General features: G+C 44.5%; 1 protein-coding gene across 1 annotated transcript in view; it reads left to right on the top strand.

Annotated features, from left to right (window-relative positions):
• SESN3 (sestrin 3) overlaps positions 1-21,476 on the top strand; it is a 428,084-nt gene that overhangs the window by 258,389 nt on the left and 148,219 nt on the right. Inside the window, exons 4-6 of the mRNA XM_069639226.1 lie at positions 6,820-7,002; positions 9,942-10,178; positions 15,870-16,014. Of these exons, the coding sequence (XP_069495327.1) occupies positions 6,820-7,002; positions 9,942-10,178; positions 15,870-16,014 (565 nt within the window). The remainder of the gene's footprint in view (positions 1-6,819; positions 7,003-9,941; positions 10,179-15,869; positions 16,015-21,476) is intronic.

The raw sequence follows: 21,476 nt of genomic DNA on the forward strand, positions 1-21,476 counted from the left end.
TCAAAGTGTCCAAATATTACACATTTTCAGCAAGCCCAACCCTTTATTAGAACATTTGGAAATAACCTAGGTTACCACACAAAAGAGGCCTGGGGTGCAGCGGCCTACTGGTAAATCTCCAGAGTTCCCTACAGGCCAGTACACTTCTGCCTCTACCCTATGGGATTCATCACCTTCAATGCTAACTTCAGTTCATCGCAACTTCAGTGGACCACCTTTCTTCCATGCCAAGACTAGGTCTCTGTGAATTCTGTTCTGTTTCTCTGGATATTTTCTCTTTCTCATCACATAAAACTGGACTCCTATGTAGCAGAGTTTTGGAAACTAGATAAGCTTATATTCTAAGGGATTTCTCTCCTTGCACACATGTTAAAATGGGACGTTTAGATCACAGAACCTATCTTTACTTGTTGCAGAGCTTAGTCTCTACTACATAGTTGTCCCTGTAATTTTCTTGGGTGGTCTCTTTATCTCCTACAATTTTCCATTTTGCTTTTTGTTCACTTTTATCTTCATAATAGAACACTTTTTACATTTGTATTCTCATGACCTTGATTTGACTTGTATTTTCACTTACGTGCTGTTGATCACTTCCAAGATAATGTGCTCGTTCAATGATTTTATACCAGTGTCTCGTCATGAAATGTGCAATATGAATCCATTCATAATCTGCCATTGTTTCAGATGCTGTCTCATTAAAAAAACACTCCTATTAAAGAAATCTGCAGGGCTACACATTTGAGTTCTTCTAGCATTTGTTGATCTTATTCTTGGGTCAGATCACACTGTAGCCTAGCCGTACCCTTCAATCCATTAATTGAAGTGACCATTCTAAAGTGACGTTATAGAATTTGAGTACGTTTACAATGTTTGTCCAGTTAGATTTTTTTATAACTTTTTTCATGAATATGCACTATTTTACCTCAATATCCTTACTGCTTGAAAAGGGCTGTGCTCGGATTAAAATCCATCATCTGTTGCTGCGGTGGACAACAATGCAATGCTCATTTTGTATGCTGGCCATTGATTGGTTGGTATCACACTGATTGACAGACGGCGAGCACGTACCATGCCACTCTCACCCACAAAGGCTCAGATAGTGTCCCAAACTCAGACCGCTTGTTATCTGTAAAGCCTTTTATTTCTTCTAAGCAGTGACCCCATGTATTTGCCTCTCCCTGAAAACCATTTCAGACTGCAAGGCCCTTTTTCCATCAAGGCTCTGGCGACTCTCTGCCCGACGACCCTGCAAGGCCCAAACGTTCATTTAAATGTTGTTCTGAAAACAAAGAAAACTTGACTCATAAGGGTCCGGCGAGGGAGAGGCTTGGAGTCGACTTGTCTTCCAAGTAAGTGTGAACGCTGGGGATAAAAGCAATGATAGCGTTTGCATCTGAAAGCCCTGACAAACGCAGCTACAGTTAGCCACTAAAATATTTTATTTCAGTTATGTATGCTTATTAACACCCACACACACACAATTGTTTTCTTTTTATAGTATTTTAAATATGCATAACATTTCAATTACAATTTCAATAAATTAATAAATTACAATAAATTCATTTCATACTAATTACAATACAATATAGTTTAAAAGAATAATATCCTTTAGGAACAGATAAAACCTCATAAAAATTCTAAGAGTCTCGTTATTTTAAGTGCTATGTATCATTAATTTACGCTTAGGCACCATCTACAGAAGTTTCAAATTCCTTAAAAAACATACAGATGCGGTGTTCAATGATATATGATCTCGCGAAAATAATCCAAAATCTCCAAAGAATTTATTAAAAATATCTTCTCTGAGTTGTATCAAGGCTGGACATTCCGTAAACTGGTGCTCTAAGAGTTTCACTAGCTGAAGGATCATTACAAAAACACCATGTACTATCTTGATCATTGTCTTTTGCCCTCATTGCTAATACTGCTTTTGTGGGCCACAAATCGAAACGGATTCGTAGCAAAGCATTTCAGTATTCAGGATCAGGAAACTTGAAATGTTTTGGAAGTCGTTTCCTCACAAAGCAGCCGATTTTCATAATTCTGTATTTTTGGCATGTCTCCCACAATTGAATCCATTCTAGTTGGTATAACTTTCGCTTAGCCCAATCTGGGTTCTCTACAACAGCTTTCCTTGAATATCTGCCTTGTCCATGATTGATGAACAATAATTCCTCCAAACTTTAAAGAAATTGTCATGGCTGGCACTTGTGGCAGCTGCTATTACTGGGATTAAAGTAGATTTAGGATCTTCCTGCAGCAGACATTTCCTATACAATGACAGCATCGGCCAATCTACTACAGTTTGCAAAGATGTCAACCCAAGTTCAAATCTGATCACTTGAATTGGTGTACTTCCCAGGAGACCCAGAATAGCTATCCAAAACTTTCCCTCGAGATAATCCCATTTTGGTGGGTCCCCTGGCATTTTAGACTGAGCTCGATAGGTGACCAGTGGTATCACTTTTTGCAAGTAGAAAGTTAGGATTGGTTTACATGAAAATTTGCCATACTGATGCAGTAAAACTTTTGCTTGAGACATTAGATTAAGCATTTTATTTTGCATGTCCTTTTTATATGGTAATTCTCCTATACTGGTACTGCTTTTACTCCTAGATACTTATATTCTTTAACAGTTTACAACGTCATGTTGCCAATCCACCATTCATACTTTACTGATTCTGTTTTTTTAGATGGATGAAAGCACTAAGATGTTTGATTTAGCATAATGTATTGTAAGTTGATTTCCCACCACGCAGAATTTTAGTGCTTCTAATTGCATTTGCAGACCTATTTGCGTTTGGTCAATGACCACTAAATCGTCGGCAAAAAGTAAATGTGAAATTTTCTTGTCACCTATTTTTGGGGCATATGAACGGGGAGTATCTAGGGCCTTACCTATATCATGGATATACAAATTAAAGAGCGTTGCAGCTAATGCACAACCTTATTTCAAACCCCGAAATGTTGGTATTTCTTCTGTTAAGAGCCTCTTTCGATAAAATTTTACTCAGAGGTTTTAGTGTGCAACTATTGAACCGGGTATAAAAGTGCCGGTGGACAGTTTGCGTTCTTCAATTTTTTGCACAACACATTTCTAGAGATTAGGTCAAATGCCTGTCTAAAGTCAACAAACGCCAAGTATATGTTCTGCTTACATTTCAAGGCTTGGTGTTTTAGTGCTGTTATGGTTATCAGGTTTACGCCTGTTCCCAGACCAGATATAAAACCTGATTGACAGAAGTCCATTATCCCTTAATTTCTCAGCCATTTTGTCAGCCTTGCCAAGATCGAACGTGCAAAGATTTTCCTGGGATGTCAAGAAGAGCAATAGGACGATAGTGTGTTTGAAACAATGACTACAAATAGTTTACTATTACACTGCTTGTTTTTGGGTGGCTTGTCAGAAGGACGCAGACTCTTTAAGGACATTTTAGGTACGTTGTATTAAATAATAGTCAAGAAGGCCTAGGTATCCCTATGACTATTGGGGTGTTCCCTACCTAAAGAATAACTAAGGCGCTCGTCAGTCGATTGTTTCTCAATGTCCAAAAAGAACCTGTCTACCGGTCAAACTAATATTATCTGACCCTATCGCTTATCATAACAAAAATAAAGGCAGGAGAATGACTCCCTTCTTTCCAGCACTAGTTCTCTTTGTTATATGTTTTTTTCTTGAGCAGTCCTTCTGTTTATCAATTCCATCAGTTTTTTTCTCACAGTAGAGAGTTTATATTCCACTTTAAGCAAGCTACTTGGTCCAAATTGATTTCTGGTATAGTTTACGTATCCCTTTTGAACTTTTGATATTCGATTTCCTTTAATTGGCAACCTTGTGATTTGGGTATGGTATCTCAATCTTTCCTTTCCTTCTTAGATAGGAATATTTTCCACAGGTGATCCCCCTCTTTGAAGATCTCTTTATCTCTCTCTCTTGCATTCACATTTATGAGATTTCTCTCTTTCAGGCGTTCTTCTCTCCTTAATTCCATCAAAGTAAAAATGTAGTGAATGTACTGTATTTTTACTTTCCTCCCCTCGTGGGAATATTCTTGTTTCTTTATATACATTATCACTCTTCACTTTTGACAATGTAATTTCTTTTAAATCCAATTCTCTTTCACTGAGTGTTATGGATATCTCACTTATTTCATGACAGCTCAAATAGTGTACTTCTTCTCTTGTACTGGCACGAGTTATTAGTTCCTCGTTATTCTTCCTGTGCCTCCCTGTTCCCCCATGGCATTGTGCCACCTATTGTAACCCTTACCCCTTACCTCATACATTACCTTCAGCGCCATGTATATTGCTCTATTGCTTCCCAGCTACCTCTGCGCTGTATCATACACAAATATGTACAATAATACTTGTTGCTAATGAGTTTCTATAAGCTTTTGCATACTTGTCACTTTGGGTTAATGTGTGATTTGTATATTTTCAAAGTCATCGCCATAACACTATTGCTTTTGTGTTTTAATGTTGTCATTTTTATGTATGTTTTATAGATTGTGCTGTCCGAAATAAGCATTTGCGAATGGCATGATAAAGAGCTGGTTCAAACCCTGGCTTTATTATTGGATTAAAATGTGTGATCCTGTGCAAATCATTCTAATTCACTTTGTCTTGTCTGCCAAAATAGGGAGGCCCTAAAAGTTAATGATTTTTGTAGCATACAGGATAGATAAATGAACTTCAATTATCGTTAAATAGCATATGCTGTGTCTCTATGTATAATAATCGGTGATGATTCATGCATTGAACATCATGTCTGTCTGCTATCCAGGAGTAGTGTGCCGCCAAATTATCTCTGCCTTAATGCCAGTAAAACAGAGATTCTCCTCATTGACACACCTGCACCCTCCTTTCCTGTCACTCTCTGGCCGGCCTCCCTTGGCCCTCTTCCTGCTCCAAGAACCTCTGGGTCATCTTCGACTCCAAACTCTCCTTTTCTCCTCACATCTCTGACGTCTCTAAGAAGTCAAACTACCAACTCCACCTCCTCTGAGATATTCTTCCTTTCCTCTCCTTCCCCCAGAATCTCACTGTGTCTAGAGCTCTGGTTCTCTCTAGGCTTGACTACTGCAACAGCCTCTTTCTAAATCTGCCTGCTTCTACTCTCCGCCCTTTGCAACCCATCCAAAACAGGTCTGCGAGACTTGTCCTTGACCTCAAGCCCAGTCATCGTATCTCTGTAGCCTGAAATCTCTGCATTGGCTCCCAGTGGCTGCAAGGATTAAATTCAAGACCCTTTGTATTGTCCACAAGCCTTTCTGGAACTTGGGTCCACGATACCTTCAACTCCCCCCTCCGTAAATACCTTCCTACGTGAGCTCTTCGCTCCTCCACATCCCTCAGGGTCATTCGCTTCTCTAAGCAACAAGTTGGGGGTAGATATCTTTCCTCGGCTGGGGTCTCCCTTTGGAACAGCCTCCCTGCATCTCTGAAACTTGTGGAAAACAATCTCCGGTTCCGGAAGCAATGCAAGACCTTCCTCTTCGCTTCTGCCTTTTCTCTTCCTCTCCCCTGCTGATCTGTCTGCATCGGCACCCGGCACCTGGTTACCCTCTGATTTTTGGGCCCAGGTCCCTGCCCACCCTGCCACACACCCACACTGCCTCCTGGCAACCCTTGCGCTTGGGTCTGTCTTTAACTCTACAGTCCCCTTACCTGTACCAGACACCCCTTGTCAGCGCGTTAACCTTGCACTTGCCAATTTGCTGGCTGAACTACCAGTTGTTGTTTTTTATCCCTTGCTCAGCACTTTCTACTCCTCCCCTCTTCCTTGCACTTCCCCCTTCCCTATCCCTTGCACTTGCGCGTTCTCAATGTCAGTGGGCCTAGTAAGATCGTTGTTTTGTCCTCCCTTGTTCCCCTCCCTTGCATCGTCGCGCTCCAAAACACTTGTGTATGAGTGCAATACAAATAAAATATCATATCATTAGGTAATTTGTCTCTTGACTCCTGGCAGCTTCTTGTGATGTAACTTCCCATGATGCTTTTTTTAATCAGAATTGGGCCCCACTTTCTGTGAGGTGAATCGCAAATCTTAGAACCGTCCCTGGCAAGCAAGTGCATGCACATCGCTTAAGAGGAACCGGACCACAAATCTTTTCAGACTGAAACGTGATAAAAAAATGTAGTTGTTTGTACCACTTGCGTGAGTTACAGAATTCCTCGAGAACCTTTGTGCTACTCGACTTTGATTCATACTAGGTGTGCGCAGTAGCACGCGAACCTTTGAGCAGCTCTCTTGATTCAGGCTAGGGTTGCGCAGTAGCACGCAAACCTTTGAGCAGCTCTCTTGATTCAGGCTAGGGTTGCGCAGTAGCACGCGAACCTTTGAGCAGCTCTCTTGATTCAGGCTAGGGTTGCGCAGTAGCACGCGAACCTTTGAGCAGCTCTCTTGATCCAGGCTAGGGTTGCGCAGCCGCATGAGAGACGTTGCATGGCTCACGAGGCGGCACGAGCAGCTCATCGCTGCTCTTTTCGATATGGAGGGGTGGAGGAATGGTGAGTTTCAGCAAAACGGATCAAAGTCTTTCAGATTTCGCTTCTGCGGTTGGCAGAACTACTCATGACCTGCACCGAAAGAATCCAAACGCAGGTATGCTCAACTAACCCAATGTTAAACGGCTCACTGTCTAGTTGTCAGGTCTGGCATCTTTATTCATTCTGCTCAACTAACCCAATGCTTGGAAATGGCTCACTATCTAGTTGTCAGGCCTGGCAGCATTATTCTTTCCACAGAGACAGCTGCAATCACTCCTTCACTTCAATGTACTTGACACCTTTATCTACGTGTTGTATTTACGTTCCCAGGCTGCAGCCCGGCACCAGTGCTCATACTTGATAAACATGCACAATGACGAGTTTCTTAAGACCAGAGGCGATCCGGAATGGCTGAAAGGCTTGGAATACGTGCCGCAGAGACTCCGAAATCTAAACGAAATTAATAAGCTTCTTGCTCATAGACCCTGGTTGGTGACGAAGGAACATATCCAGGTAACACGCATGCGCGCTCCCATGGAAGTGGCAATGTTAGCAGTGCTGAGTGATCTGGGGTACCATTTTGAGTGTTGAGATATTGGGTCCGTATAAAATGTAACAGTTTTGCAGGTCAGATAATCATGAAATCAACATGCTAGATGTTATTTTGTGTGCAGATTAACCACTGTTAGCTGAAAGTGCACTGACTGTTTAGATTTTCTGCTGACATATAGCAAAAAAAGTTGCCATATTTTAGCAACTTTGTTTGATGGTCCGTACTCGATTATTGAGGAGTGTGTGCATCGTTATGAGAGTGAATGAGCCAATAGGAAGAGACAATTTAGCAGCATTCTCAAAGTGATAACTACGTGGGGCACTGCACTGTCTTGTGTTACTTCGTGATCATTTGGGATGTAATGTTAGGTTGCTTGCTTTACAATTTATTTTCTGCATGTCCACTTCGGTTAAAAATGCCCAATGTTCTGGGAGGTTTGGCATTGATAATGATATCTTTATGAAACCATTTGAGGTGAGGAAAAGCACGCCTTCGTATTTTTTACCTCATTGACGAAACTTGTAATTATCAAAAACGTGCCTTCTTTCGATTTAATATTAAAAACGTAGAGCGTATTCGTGTATTAGCAGGCGCTGTGAATATGCACTGCAATGCAAGGCACTCAAACCTGTCTTCCAATTCCAAGTCCCAGCAGCACTTCCATCACTGTACAGCTCTGAGTGACTCTATGCCCCCTGAATCATTACAGTAACTTTGCACAACTATAAATGCAATTTTGCACGGTCTTGGCACTATTGAAACACATTCTATTTCAGTGCATGGTTGGCACCAGGGCAATGTTTGCCGCAGTGCTAATGCTGTCCAAAATTGCACTGCAACGGTGCAAAGTTTCTGTAATGAGACCCCAGGTGGACTCGTGTGCTGTCTTTAGCATTTTCCTGAACCATCCATAATGGGCGCTGCTGTTATCTCAGAGAGGTGAGGAAAGTGTTCCCTAAGGAAGCGTCAAGACTGTTCAATATTCTGCCTCCAAATATATTTTTCCTGAATCAGGCAAGTTAAGACCCTGTTGGGCAGTGCAGTAATAGTTTATTCTAATGTGCACACCACCACCTTGTCCGTGAGCTAGTGAGTTCTGCATAACCCGTAACACCGTCAAACCTTTCATAGATGCCCAGGTATAGACTATTACGGTAATCAATTCAGGAGAGCACTGTGGTGTTGGTCAGCGCCACCTTATGTGAAATATTAAGAAAGGGCAGATTTGTTTTTAGCATGTAGAGGTGATCATTTCTTGGTGGCGTCTTGGATGTGGACGGGCAAAGGAGAGCAAGCCATCAAATATGATGCCTATGTTTTTTGCCTTATGTGTTATGGTGGGGGCCACAGTGTTAGGCTATGGTGCCTTTGCCTGCTGGTCCCTGAGGACGTTTCTAGGTTTAGCCAGTAATGTTTCAGAGAAGGTGATATAGTCTGATATGGCAAAGGAGTGTCAGAGATATTAGTGAGTGGCAGGGCTCCCCATGTGATGTTGGCATCCAGGATGTGGCCCACCTATGTGAGAAGGAGCTGAAGGACACATGGTTATGGTTATCATATCACATAGACTCAAAACGTATGCGGCAGAGGGATTCCCTGGGCAGTCCAATCAGATAATAACATATTGTTGGCAATGCCCTGGAGGTTTGCCGTGAAGGCAGTCCATTCATTGAAGAAGGTGGTGACATTGCCATATGGCCTATACATGGTGGCAAATGTCAGGCAAGGATTAAAGTCCAGCAGACATTTGCATACCAGACTCTAGAAGGATATTGTTTGCCCAGTCGAAATCACGGCCGTAGAGATGAAAGCTGGGGAGTTGAGTGCCACCCTTCCCGCAGATACATTTATTCTGTTCCTAAGAACGATTGTATATCCAGGTAGTGGTGCAGTGTTTAACTATGCTGGTATAGCCATCTGTAACCTGTTTTTGTGACTCCCAGAAAATGTGTTCCCTCGCCCTTCAGGAGGTCTTGAGTGTCGAATGTATGTTTGTTGGCTGACCTAGCATTTTGAGTGCTGAATAAGAGGAAGTGTCTTTGGCGCAATGCCTTTGACAGGGTGGGTTATACAGTGGATTGTTGTAGGAAGACCTGAGCAAGGGAGGCCCCAGAAGGGGTGGGGCATGCTGAGGCCTATGAAATAGAATTGTAATGCAGAAGGGTGTGTTTGGGGCGATGGCTTTGACTGCAGTGTTTAATGTAGTGGTTTTCTCTAGGAAGGCTTGAGTGGGAAAGGCAACACGGGGTGGGATATGCTGAAGCCTGTGAGATGGAATGGTGGCTTGTAAAGTGGGTGGCTCTGGTGCCAGCAAGTATTCATTGATCAACCACCCCAACCCCCAGTCAGCTGGTGAAGGCAGGGAAAGATGTAGTTAACCTCAATCAGGTTTTAGTGGTTCCCTTGGCCACGATGGTCCCATTGCATTGATAACTACGTTCAGGGAACGACCTGAAGTTTGAAGACCCATCTGCTGTCCCCATCGATCTTGACCCTGCTGTGAAAAGCCGGATCAGCATGTGAGGCCGCCAGGCTTCCCCGTCCGTCCGCTATGAAGAGCAGCATGCCTATTACCAGTTTCCTCAAAGATGGGTTAACGGAAGTATGTGTAATAGGCAAATCTGGGATGCACCTGGGTGTATCTGAGACACATGTTTCTAATTAAAAAAAATACAAACACAAATGGAACACCCATGTCGTGCATGAGTGAAAGCGTGTAATGTGATGAAAAGAAGCTAAATCAGGAGAAATCAAAGATGTCTGGGGGGGGGGGCATTTCCTCATGTCATCACATAACCTGGTGCTGTGTTAGTGCCAGCTGCTTTCAGTTCCCTTCTACTGGGAAGACTCTGAAAGAAGGGTGTCTCTAATGTGTCTCATTGCTTCGATTCTCTGTCAGAGGCTGGTGAAGACTGGAGAGAACAATTGGTCGCTGGCTGAGCTGGTCCATGCTGTGGTCCTGCTGGCTCATTACCATGCCTTGGCAAGCTTTGTATTCGGCAGCGGCATCAATCCAGAGAGTGATCAGGAGACATCCAATGGGTTCAGTCCAGATCCAATCAACAATTTCTGTGCCTGTGATCTTGCCAATGACAATACCATTGAAAATGCATCGCTCACAAGTAACAATTATGGGGTGAGTGGAACATAATATTTCTTATTTCTGTCTGTTCACTATACTCTGCAGCATTGTACAAACCATTATTTCCCACGTATTAAGTGAATACGCATTTTCAAGTCACATCGAAGAAGCAATGCATAGCTGCAATTGGATGACATTGCAATCGGCTTTGTGCTATGTAATGTTACCCTCAATCAAGAGGTCAGCCACCACAGGGGCTTCTGGTTGGGTTGCTCATAACTGTTTAGCTGGTGATACCGTAAACTAGGTCAGAACATTTTTAAAATGTTTATTTGGTGGTGAAGAATTTGATCCGTGCAGGGAATTTTCTCTATGGAAATGCCACCCACTAGACAAGAGCATTAGGACAGACTGGTTACGGATTCACTTCCTGGCGTTGCGGAACATGTACACAAATGGGACATTTTATCACAATTCCCTGTTCTATACCGGACGTGCGCAGGAGAATCCCCTCCGACTATTACAATAGTACAGGTTGAAGGCGGCCTCCCCGTCCAATTGGGACTCTTTAGCTGACGAACCACTGATCAATCCTTGTCTGTCATACATAGTCAAGGTTGGACATGGTAGACATATTGTGCCCACACTGTATAAATTGGTGGTTATGCAGATGCCTGGACATGTCTGTCAGATACTTATGAAATGGGCCAGGGACTTGGACCTGTAAATACTAGACGACATGTGTGGTCTACGTGGTCATTTTCACGAGAAGTATCATTAAACTGTTGATTTAGATTAATTCAAATGAAAATTCTTAATAGATAGCATTATACACTGGCAAGAATGCGTATGTTTGGACGGGATGGCAGAGGCGTATGCCGTAGCTGCGACTCTGAAAATGCGGATTATTTCCATATGTCGTGGACGCGTCCCGGAACTGACTAAATTTTGGAATGGAATTTGTGTAACATTGGGAAACTGTTCTGTATATTCCACTCATTCCCTCACCTGCAATGGACCACTTTGGCCAATATGATGGGGCAACCAAATATATGAGGAAAATACTTCATCTATGCTTTTTTACTTGCGAAACGGTGTAGGCTACAGCGTTCGCACTCTAGTGCACCACAGAAGATCAATGGATGGGCGATACTGTGTAGGCAAATAATATGGAAGAAGTATGGAGACTACAATTCCTGGTTGCTCATCACCCCAAAGACGTATAGTCGTACTTCCACAAATTTGGGCTGAATGATCTCTACTAGCAACCCTGAATTATAAGTGGCATGCTCATGTGTAATTGTGACCTCTATACTGGTTTGGAACGCTATGCTCTACACTGTAACATCAAAGGGATTAATGATAATAATCTATGCCATGTGACTATGCCAACATGCCAATTTATGGGGATTTGCTGTCTACCAAACGGATCTGATCAGTTTAAACAATTAACATTATTCAAGTTAACAATGCAATCATTAATTCTCTGCCATAACCCCTGTGTCTGCTCTCCTTCGGCATCCTGCATGACCATGCCATCAGCAGGATCTCCCAACCTATACATACATTTCTTGCTGTATCACAAGCGTTAAAAGAAAAAAACAGCGGTTACTGAGTTTACGTACAGTGTGCGATGGGATAATACTTCCGAGGATAAATTAGTTACATTGACGGGGTTTATAGGCATTCCATAACACAGAGGAATTTCACACAAGTTGATTTAACTGGTAATTGTGGTACATAACAGTTCTAGTTATAACTTCTGATTACCTGTTTAAGCATTTACTCATTTACATCCCCAGGTCACCAAAGTGACATAATATATTTATTTATTAGAAATATTTCTATAACATGGAGCTAGCCAAATGGCAATGTTGTGCTTTGCAGGTAACAAGTGAATAACATTGATAATGGCTGATTATGAAAGATCAGGGGGAAGTGGTGTTTGTGCAAAGAAGAGTGATGAGTGAGTGAAAAGGAGCAAGGGGAAGGTCAGGAGGTAGCAGAAGGTAAGGACTTAGCAGGTATGTTTAGAGCTTTGTAAAGGAGAGAGGCGGTGGGACTAAAATGTACCTTGAGGCAAGGCAGGAGATGGCTTACCTGTGTCCTACAAGGAACCAATGTCTGACCTCCCAATCTGCATGGGCACCCACATTCTATTTAGCGAAGGGTATTCTATTCCTTTTGAAACCAGGTTTTAGATTGTGCACCAATATTAGCTCTTTTGAAAGTACATAAAATATTTGATACGGTAAAGCACATATTTGTGGCACATTTGGTCCGCTTTGAGGCTGGCATCCAGCAAGCAGTTTCGCTCTTTTCCACTAGACATGCCAGGGATGGCTGCAAACCTTACTCCATGAATCCGCAACAAGCCCCTCATGCATGAGTTTCAGTTTTTACTGACAAAGATTCTGTTGATCTGTGATCTTTGGATTTCATCACATGCCATAATTCCAGCTTATAGGTACACCCTGGACTGCAATGTCCTCTATATAGTTAAATATTTGTAACAATTCTAGTTACTTTGAAGTTGGAATAATGTAAAGTGGTCCGATAACCATGTCAATGGTGAAGTTAATCACCTTGTGACCAAAGAGAACAAACCCAACAAACAGCACAAGACACAGACACTGACTTCATTGTGGAATTTATCTTGCCAACCTAGTGGATTTGTACCCAATGATGCTACTACTTGCAATACTTGTGTTGCTAATATTTCTGGTTTATTGATTCTAAGGTGGCCCAAACAGGTCTTCCCTTCTCCTCTTTCTTGAATATGTTCTTGTCAAATGTGACGAATCACAGGTATCCGACACTTTTCCCTGAGAGGGTGCCGCCCCTTGTGAGGCTAGGGAGGTGAGCCCGCTTTGCAAGACCCTCCCTAGGGGTTGGGGCAAGTGGGACCTCACCGGGAGAGACTCCCCCTTTGGGGACAAGGACTCCCATTCCAGTGAGGAACTCCCTAGGCCATCTACCGTAATTGCATACATGGGACTGTTTGAATGAATAATGTGGCATCTTTACCATTGGCTGAAGCAATGTAAAAACACATCCATTTGTAAAAGAAAAGGAGGGTGTCTCTTTCACAGGAGACCTATTCAACTGTGAAGAGTAGGAGAGAAAGAGGAGAGTATGGTGCGCAGGGGAACCCCTGTGACATAATTACGCCTTGTGGAGGTTGAGGGAAGGCAAGTCGCGGAGCCCGTGACTTTCAACGTGGCAGAGAACACCAGTGCGAGACACCAGAGGCTCAGCATGAGCAGATGCGCGAAAGGCATCGTGAGGAAGGAAAGGGGAACTAGCTATCCGCTGGAGGCGTGACCACAAGTACAGCGTGGTCAGCAGGACGCCCAAAGAATGACACCAATATCACTAGTATGGGAAGTGTGGAAAGCAGACAGTCAGTGCCAGTGCAAAGCAGTAACCCGACAAGTAACCAGGAACGGGGATCTGATGAGCGAGAGGAATTAGAAAGCACACCCGAGCAAGAGCCAAGCCCTGCCACCGGCCCTGACAGAGAGGTACCGGGAGAAGCGGTTTGCTGCTGAGGTATTGTTATAAATCCAAAGAAACTTGTCCCAGTCTTAAGGATGAGAAAATAAGACTACGACTATATAGTTGGAGTTGTAAAGAAGTAACAAATAACCCTGTCAGGAAAGAGGGTTATTATATAAGGAGAGAAACTCATCCCAGTCCTAAGGACGAGAAACAAACGCTAAGACGTTGTAATTGGAATTAGGACCCTTGGTGGGGGAGCCATCCAATCAGGAGGCCCAGAGCGTGGGCTGAAACTGGTAATCTAAGGCCATGTTCTAAGCCACCTGATGGCCGGTTCCCCCACCCGCCATCTCACCCACCCTCACTGACCCAGCAGTACATTTTTCCCACACCCCCAATACCTACTTACCTGATTGCTGCGGCAGCAGGTTCTTCTGCAGCCACAACTCCTGCAGCTTCTGTCCCTGCTCTGTTTGGCTGCCATTAAAATGGGAGCCTTTCTATTCCATGGCGGACATGTTTGTATAGTACTTTCTTTTTGTGAACCGGACGCCGTCAGGCCACCCATTCATGGAAAGAAAATACTTTCCAGTTAGCCCCGTCCCAGCCCATGGGACGGGTGCTAATAGCTTTACGCACCCTTTCCAAGGGCTGGAACGGGTGTTAACATGCCAGGCCCTCGTTAAACGCCTTTTCTTCGCTCAGGGCCCCAGGCCGCTAACACCCGTTGCAGCCATTGGAGCGGGTGCTTAATGCTTTATTTTGAGCCAGTAGCGAATAACCCAAACAGGGAAGAGGGTTATTATATGAAGAGAGGAATTCATCCCAGTCCGAAGGGCGAGATACCAAGAGAGAAAGAAGTTAAGTGGAGAAGTGAGAAGCCTGTAACACAGAGGTGTAAGCAACCAAGGTGGGGAAGAAGTAGGGACTGGAAACGAGTTCCACGGGAGGAAGGGAAGGAAAACATGACCTCAGAATTGAAGACTGGAGCAAGTCTAACATAAGAATATGTAATGAGAAACAGGATATAAAAATCTTGAATGAACAAGATAAAAGACGAGTCATTGTAAGACAGAGAAGTTATGCGAACGAAGCCTAAAAGGGGTCAAGATAAACCCACCTCAGAAAAGCCTAAATGTAAAGAGAGGGAAAGAGTCTACAAGTGATGACAAGAGTGTGAGAATGTACTTGAAGGGGAGTTATTGTAAATATAGAACCACAGAAAAAATGAAACCCAAAACTATTCTTAAAGAACTACAAGAATTGATCTCAAAGACTATCCAAGGAAATTAGGCAGAGAAATATCTCTACCACAGAGAACGACTGTAAATAAAAAGTGTATTGGCAGATAAAGAAAAGACCAGGCAAAGATAAGACATTATCTTGCCCTATTTAAGTTACTTATAGTGTTCGTGTCAGGTAGAGTTAATTTGGATGGAGGACATTTTTACTTTGGACTTTCTGGCGAGCACCATTAGTTTCCTTAGATAGGTAGGTAATCCCTTTAGTGATAGGGCAAGTTAGGCCTTTTAATGATAAGTTTAATAAAAGTATTGACTCATTTCTTCAGAGTGTCCTACTCCTTTTTCTGACCCGCCACACAAAGCCATTACAAACTTTCAGCTCTACCACCTCTCATGGCTTTATGAATAATTTGTGACCATTATATCACATCCCTGGAGGTTTTTTGTACATTAGTATCAAATGAAACATTAGGTTTAGTTGCTGCCCCTAGTGTGGTCTGTGGGCTCAGTCTGCAAATGTGTTATATATTATATCTGTAAATGGGTTCCTTCCACTGAAGGAATCCATTACAATCAATACAAATGCAAATTAGTTGTATGTTCAGATCATCTGGTTTACCTTTACTGTAAAAGGCCTGTGTGTGGCATATTGTGTTTTTCCTGCTTTAGTGGACTAGTTAATGTAATGACGCATAATCTGGTGTCGCGTGATCTTGCTCTTAAATACCAACTAGTTCCAATCATTATGAACTGCTTTCTGAGATCCCGTAAGCTATTGCAATGTTCATTCACTTAAAGTAGCATGAAATAGCCATGTAATTAAATGTTTTCAGTGAAAATGTCAAACTACATGTGCAAAATGATTTCAAAGATTACTTGCAAGTCAGTTACAGGATAAGTGGACAGCAGCAAGAAAATGTAATAAAAAGAAGGCATGTTTATTGGCAGATGTCTGAAGTAGCGGTGAACTTAATTCTCTGGCACTCGTTTGTCTCTGTAGTTGAGCGATTCTGTCAGTGAGCTGGAGGCTTTAATGGAAAGGATGAAGAGACTACAAGAAGAGCGGGAAGATGACGAGGCCTCTCAGGCAGAAATGGCAACCCGTTTTGAGAAGGAGAAAAAAGAAAGTCTTGTTATTTCTGCAGGTACCTTAGATTTTTAGCTCTTTAGACATCATTTTCTGGTGTTTGTTTGTTTTCTCATGATTTGTCTTATGTGGACTCGCACTGAAGAATGATGCATTCAAAAATACGCTTTCATTTCAATTGTTTCCAATATTTCTCTTCTGCCCTAATACCCATGACCTTTGCACCACTCCTCCTTGGCCACAGTGACTGTTCAACCAACTTCCCTTCGTTTTTGTTTTTACTGTCTTGGAACCAGACACACATTTTTTCCAGCCACGAAATTGGCAACTTGGTTACTTATTTCCCTGTAACATATTCTCCCGTTCAAATAACAAATGTGTAAAGGGGATATAAAAAGGAAAAATAGTGTCTTAAAAGAAATGTCAGAACGGCTTAGGCTTAGGTAACAACTCCCTTCCCCACGTTCAGAAGCACAGGGTCTCGAGAGTTTCTTAAAAGGATAGGTGGATGGCTCAGTTCTATTTTTTTCCCGGTCTTGTTATAATATGCACTGTATCAGTATTTAAAAATGCATTTTGAAAAAACTGGCCTTTTCTCCCCTATTTAGGGTTCTCACAATTGTGTGTCCTTTTTCCCTGTGTTATAATATGCACTGTATCAGTATTTCAAAATTACATTTTGAAAAACCTGGCCTTTTCCCCACTATTTTGGATTCTCAAACCTAGGTTGCCCTCCTACCTATCTCAAACCGGTGCATTTTAAAAAACTCTTATCCTAGTGTTGTCGTCTGTCCTATTGCGCAATTTGCTTGCCTCTCGCTGTCCTGTCTGCCTACTCCACGGACCTTCACTAGTGTCCTCCCCTCTCCCTTCCACCCCCCTCCTCTCCCACCTACTCTATGGTGCTCTCTGGCTCTCCTATCTTTTCTAACTGCTTCTCTATTGACTATCCTGCTCTCCTCACTAAGTCTGGTAGTAAGAAGTTTAAAAAAGACATCCTGGTCTCCAACCCAGGCCCCCCTATCGCCGACACCTAAACCAGTACCTCCTCCAAGAAAACTCTCACCGACATCCTCTTTGTCTTGCCTTTGCCAGACCTATGGACCCTTCATATGGTCTCTGTGCTCTCCCCTTTCTCGTCTTCTCCCATTAATGGTGGCACCTGCTTGGACGCCCTCCTGGCATCCTTCCATTTGTCTAAGGTCCTCATAAATGTTTACTCTAATGGGACCATCCTGGTCCAAGGCCCTCGGGCCAACCTTCACCTCTTTGATAGACGCTTCCCGCACCTCATCAACTTCCTTTCTTCTCCTGCTGTCCCCTCTCCCCTTTCCTTAACTACTGTGACTCCCCCTTCTGCCTCCTCCTTGGCTACCTTGCCTCCCCCTTCCCTCTCTGCCCTCTCTCGGGCTCCTTGTACACCTCCGCAGGACGTACCTCTGTACCCCTCCCCGGAAGTCCTTCAAGGATGGCAACCTTCTCCATATTGCCACTTTAAACTCTTGCTCTGCTGTCAAACACACCTCTGATATCTGCCGCCTTCTTGAAGAACTTGACCTTGACATCCTCGGTCTCACCGAGACATGGTTCACAGCCAGTTATGTCATGAGCTTTGATACGCTCCTGCCTGATGGCTACAAGATCCTCTCCGCGCCCAGGGCCAACCGCTCTGGTAGGGGTGTAGCCATGACCTTCCCCGAGTGGATTCCTGCCTCTGTCACTCCTACGCAGTCCTACTCCTCTTCTGAATGCCTGGTCTGCAGGCTCTCTCCCCTAGCCATTCACTTACTGTGGCTATCTATCAGCCACCTGGTCACATTTCTTCCTTCCTCTCTGAGTGGGTGGACCTCTCCGCCTCACTCCTGGCCTCTACTACTCAACTCCTCCTTCTTGGAGACTTCAACATCCACCTGGATGCCTCCTGTCCTCCCACCGGATTCTTTCGCGACCTCTGCGACTCTCTCTCACTCACTATTCTCCCCTCTGGCCCGACTCATTCTGCAGGGCACACTCTTGATGTTCTGATCTCCTCAGACCTTCCCCTCTCTGTCCCTCTCACCACTCCTCTCTCCTGGAGTGATCACTTTCTCCTCTCCTCCCACCTCAGCCTCCCTACCCCTCAGGCCAAGCCACTTCCATCACTGCCACCCACCTTCTCGATCATCCGACCCATGAAGCACCTGTCAGCTGAGGCTTTCGCTGCCACCTTCTCACCCTCCACCTCTTTGGCTGACTCTCATCCTGCCACATCCCTCTCCATGCTTCACTCTGCTATATCTGATACTCTTGATATCCTTGCCCGTGTCATGTGCAACTCCAGGTATGACTCAGACCTCATCACCCTAAACCGCAAGTGTAGGGTGGCCGAGAGGAAATGGCGTGCTTCATGTACATGCTCCGACAAACTGGCCTGCTGCCTGCTGCAAAGGCAATACCGGCTCTCTGTCCTAAGAAGAGAGCCCATATCCAAGCCCGTGTCTCTGCGGCATCTAACAACTCGGCTGAAGTCTTTAAAATCTGAAAGCAACTGGCCAATCCTGCCGCAGTCTCTACCTCTCCTGTCCCCCCCCAGGCCCTCTTTACGGCTCTGGCTTCTCATTTCATCTATAAAACTCAGGACATCCTGTCCTCTCCTTCCTCCTATCCCCTCCCTCCCTCTATCCCCCCACTCCCTGCCCTTCCTCTGGCCTTTCTGCAGCAACCTCCCCTCCCTCCTTCTCCACCTTTCCCCTGTTCTCCGCAGACAAGGTTTCTAGTCAAGTCCGATCTATGAAAGTCTTGTCGAAACAGGTTCACCCCTGTTCCTCCAAACCTATCAAGGACCACATTGACTCCCTGGCTCCTGCCCTGGCTGATTTCTGCAATCACTCCTTCGCCACTGGAGTCTTCCCGTCCCCCCTGAAGCACTCCCTTGTGCACCCCCTTGTTAAGAAACCCTCTGCCAACACCTCCTGCCCGGCAAACTATCGCCCAATCTCCATCACTCCCTTCCTGGGCAAGCTCCTGGAGAAACTGGCCATCTCCCAGCTTAATCTCCACACTGAATCTGTTGATTGTCTTCATGACCATCAGTCTGGCTTCAGAGCTGCCAGAAGCACGGAAACTGCTCTCCTGAACATCCGTGAAGACCTGCTCTCCAATCTTGACTCTAACACCCCTTGCGTCCTCATCCTGCTTGATCTCTCTTCTTCCTTTGACACTGTCAACCATGCCATCCTGCTCAACTGTCTCTGTGATAACCTGGGTATCACTGGTCAGGCTCTGGCATGGCTGACTTCTTTCCTCTCCGACTGACCCTCCCAGGTCCAACTTGGGTCATTCCTCTCCGCTATCTTTTTCTCTACCTGTGGTGTCCCCCAGGGGTCTAACCTCTCTCCCTGGCTGTTCTACTAATACCTGGCACTCCTGGCCCACCGCATCGCCACACTCTGCCCCAACTTTCAGTGCTATGCGGATGACACCCAGCTCATCTTCAGGCTACCCTAGGCCTCCTCCTCTACTTCCCTCATCTCTGACCGTCTGTCTGCTATCCAGGAGCGGTGTGCCACCAATGACCTCTGCCTTAATGCCAGTAAGACTGAGATTCTCCTCATCGGCACACCCGCTCCCTCCTTTCCTGTAGCTCTCTGGTTGGCCTCTCTTGGTCCTCTTTCTGTTCCCACCTGCAAGGCTAAAATCCTCAGGGTGATCTTTGACTCTACACTCTCCTTCTCTCCTCACATCTCTGACGTCTCTAAGAAGTCACACTACCAGCTACACCTCCTCAGAGGTATTCTTCCTTTCCTCTCTTTCCCCCAGAAGCTCACTGTCTCCAGAGCTCTGGTTCTCTCCAGGCTGGACTATTGCAACAGCCTCTTTTTAAATCTGCCTGCTTCTACTCTGTGCCCTCTGCAACTTATCCAGAACAGGACTGCAAGACTTGTCCTTGGCCTCAAGCCCAGGGATCGTATCTCTCCAGGACTGAAATCTCTGCACTGGCTCCCAGTGGCTGCGAGGATGAAGTTCAAAACCCTCTGCATCGTCCACAAGGCCTTCTGGGGCCTCAATACCTTCAACTCTCTCTTCCTAATTAACTTCCTTCTTGAGCTCTTTGCTCATCTGCCTCAAACTCCATCAGGGTCAGTCGCTTCTCCAAGCAACAAGTTGGTGGTAGATCTCTTTCTTCGGCTGGGGCCTCCCTCTGGAACAGCCTCCCTGCCTCCCTGAAACTTGAGGAGAATCATCTTCAGTTCCGGAAGCACCTCAAAACCTTTCTCTTTGCTTCTGCTTTTTCTCCTCCTCTCCCTTGCTGACTTCCTGACTGACACTGAAACTGCACCGGTTACCTGGCCACACTCTGATCTCAGGCCCAGGTCCCCTCCCCCCAAGTCACACTCCTGCACTGCCTTCCTGGCTACCCCCACGCTTGGGGACTGTTTTTCTGTATACCTACAGTCCCATCACTCGCACATGACGCCTAATGTTGGCATTTACCCTTGCACGTGCCACCTGCTGGCCGCACTTTTACTTATTGTTTATTTTCTTATCTCATGTACTGCACTGTCCTCTCCCCCTTCGCCCCCTTGCACTTCTCCTACTTCCCCTTCCCATGCACTTGCGCGATCTGAATGACACCTGGCCTAGTAGGATCATTGTCTGTCTTCCCTCTGTTCCCCCTCCCTTGCCTCATCGCACCTTGAAACACTTGTGTATAGGCACGTTATAAATGCCATATCATATCATATCTGTCTTGCACACTTTGTCTTACTGGTAAAATCCAACAGTTCAGGCTTGGGCTTCAAGCTTTTGACAGTTCAATAAGTTCTTTAAGCTTCGTCCGACTTGACACAAATGCACAGTTCTACTCTTGACCTTTACTTTAACACAGTTCAACACAGGCTTCTCTCCGCCAGGCACGAGCCTGTCTTTCTCTTCACATTTAACTTTTACCATAGTTCAGCACATGCTTCTTTCCCTCTGCCGGGCGCAAGTCTGTCTTTTCACTTTGTGGGGGTCCCCTTCCCCACATTTTGTTTTATCCAACAATTTACTGTTGAAGACTTTCGAAACTTGAAGGATTGTACATATGCCTCTGCATGACCACATTCAACCTCTCTTAAAACAAATCAACCAACAATCTTCATAACCTCGCACCACCAATGCTTCTTGGTACTTATAGTTTCTTTTTCGCTTTACTTTGCCCTCCTGGCATCTTTCAAAGTTCATATACTTTGCCCTCTTTGTGTATTCAGAGTTCATATACTTTGCTTTTCACTTAATCAACTCTCGTTCGTGATCTCAAACACTTCACAGAGATTTTCGAATGTGCGATTCCGCCTCGCAGTGTTACTTTGTATAATTTGATTACAATTCAGCTTGGATTCTAGAATGGCTGGCAGTGGAGTAGCAGCTTAGCTCAACTGCTCTTGGACCTCTCCCTGAAGACATTTCCAAGATACTATTATGAATTCAAAGAAAAAGATGGAAGAGGCTGAAAACCCTGCTTCAAAGAAACCCAAACAGATTACTGAGATGGGAGAA

This window comes from Ambystoma mexicanum, chromosome 7q, assembly GCF_040938575.1.
Source record: "Ambystoma mexicanum isolate Mex_15411 chromosome 7q, UKY_AmexF1_1, whole genome shotgun sequence".
Taxonomy (NCBI): Eukaryota; Metazoa; Chordata; class Amphibia; order Caudata; family Ambystomatidae; genus Ambystoma; species Ambystoma mexicanum.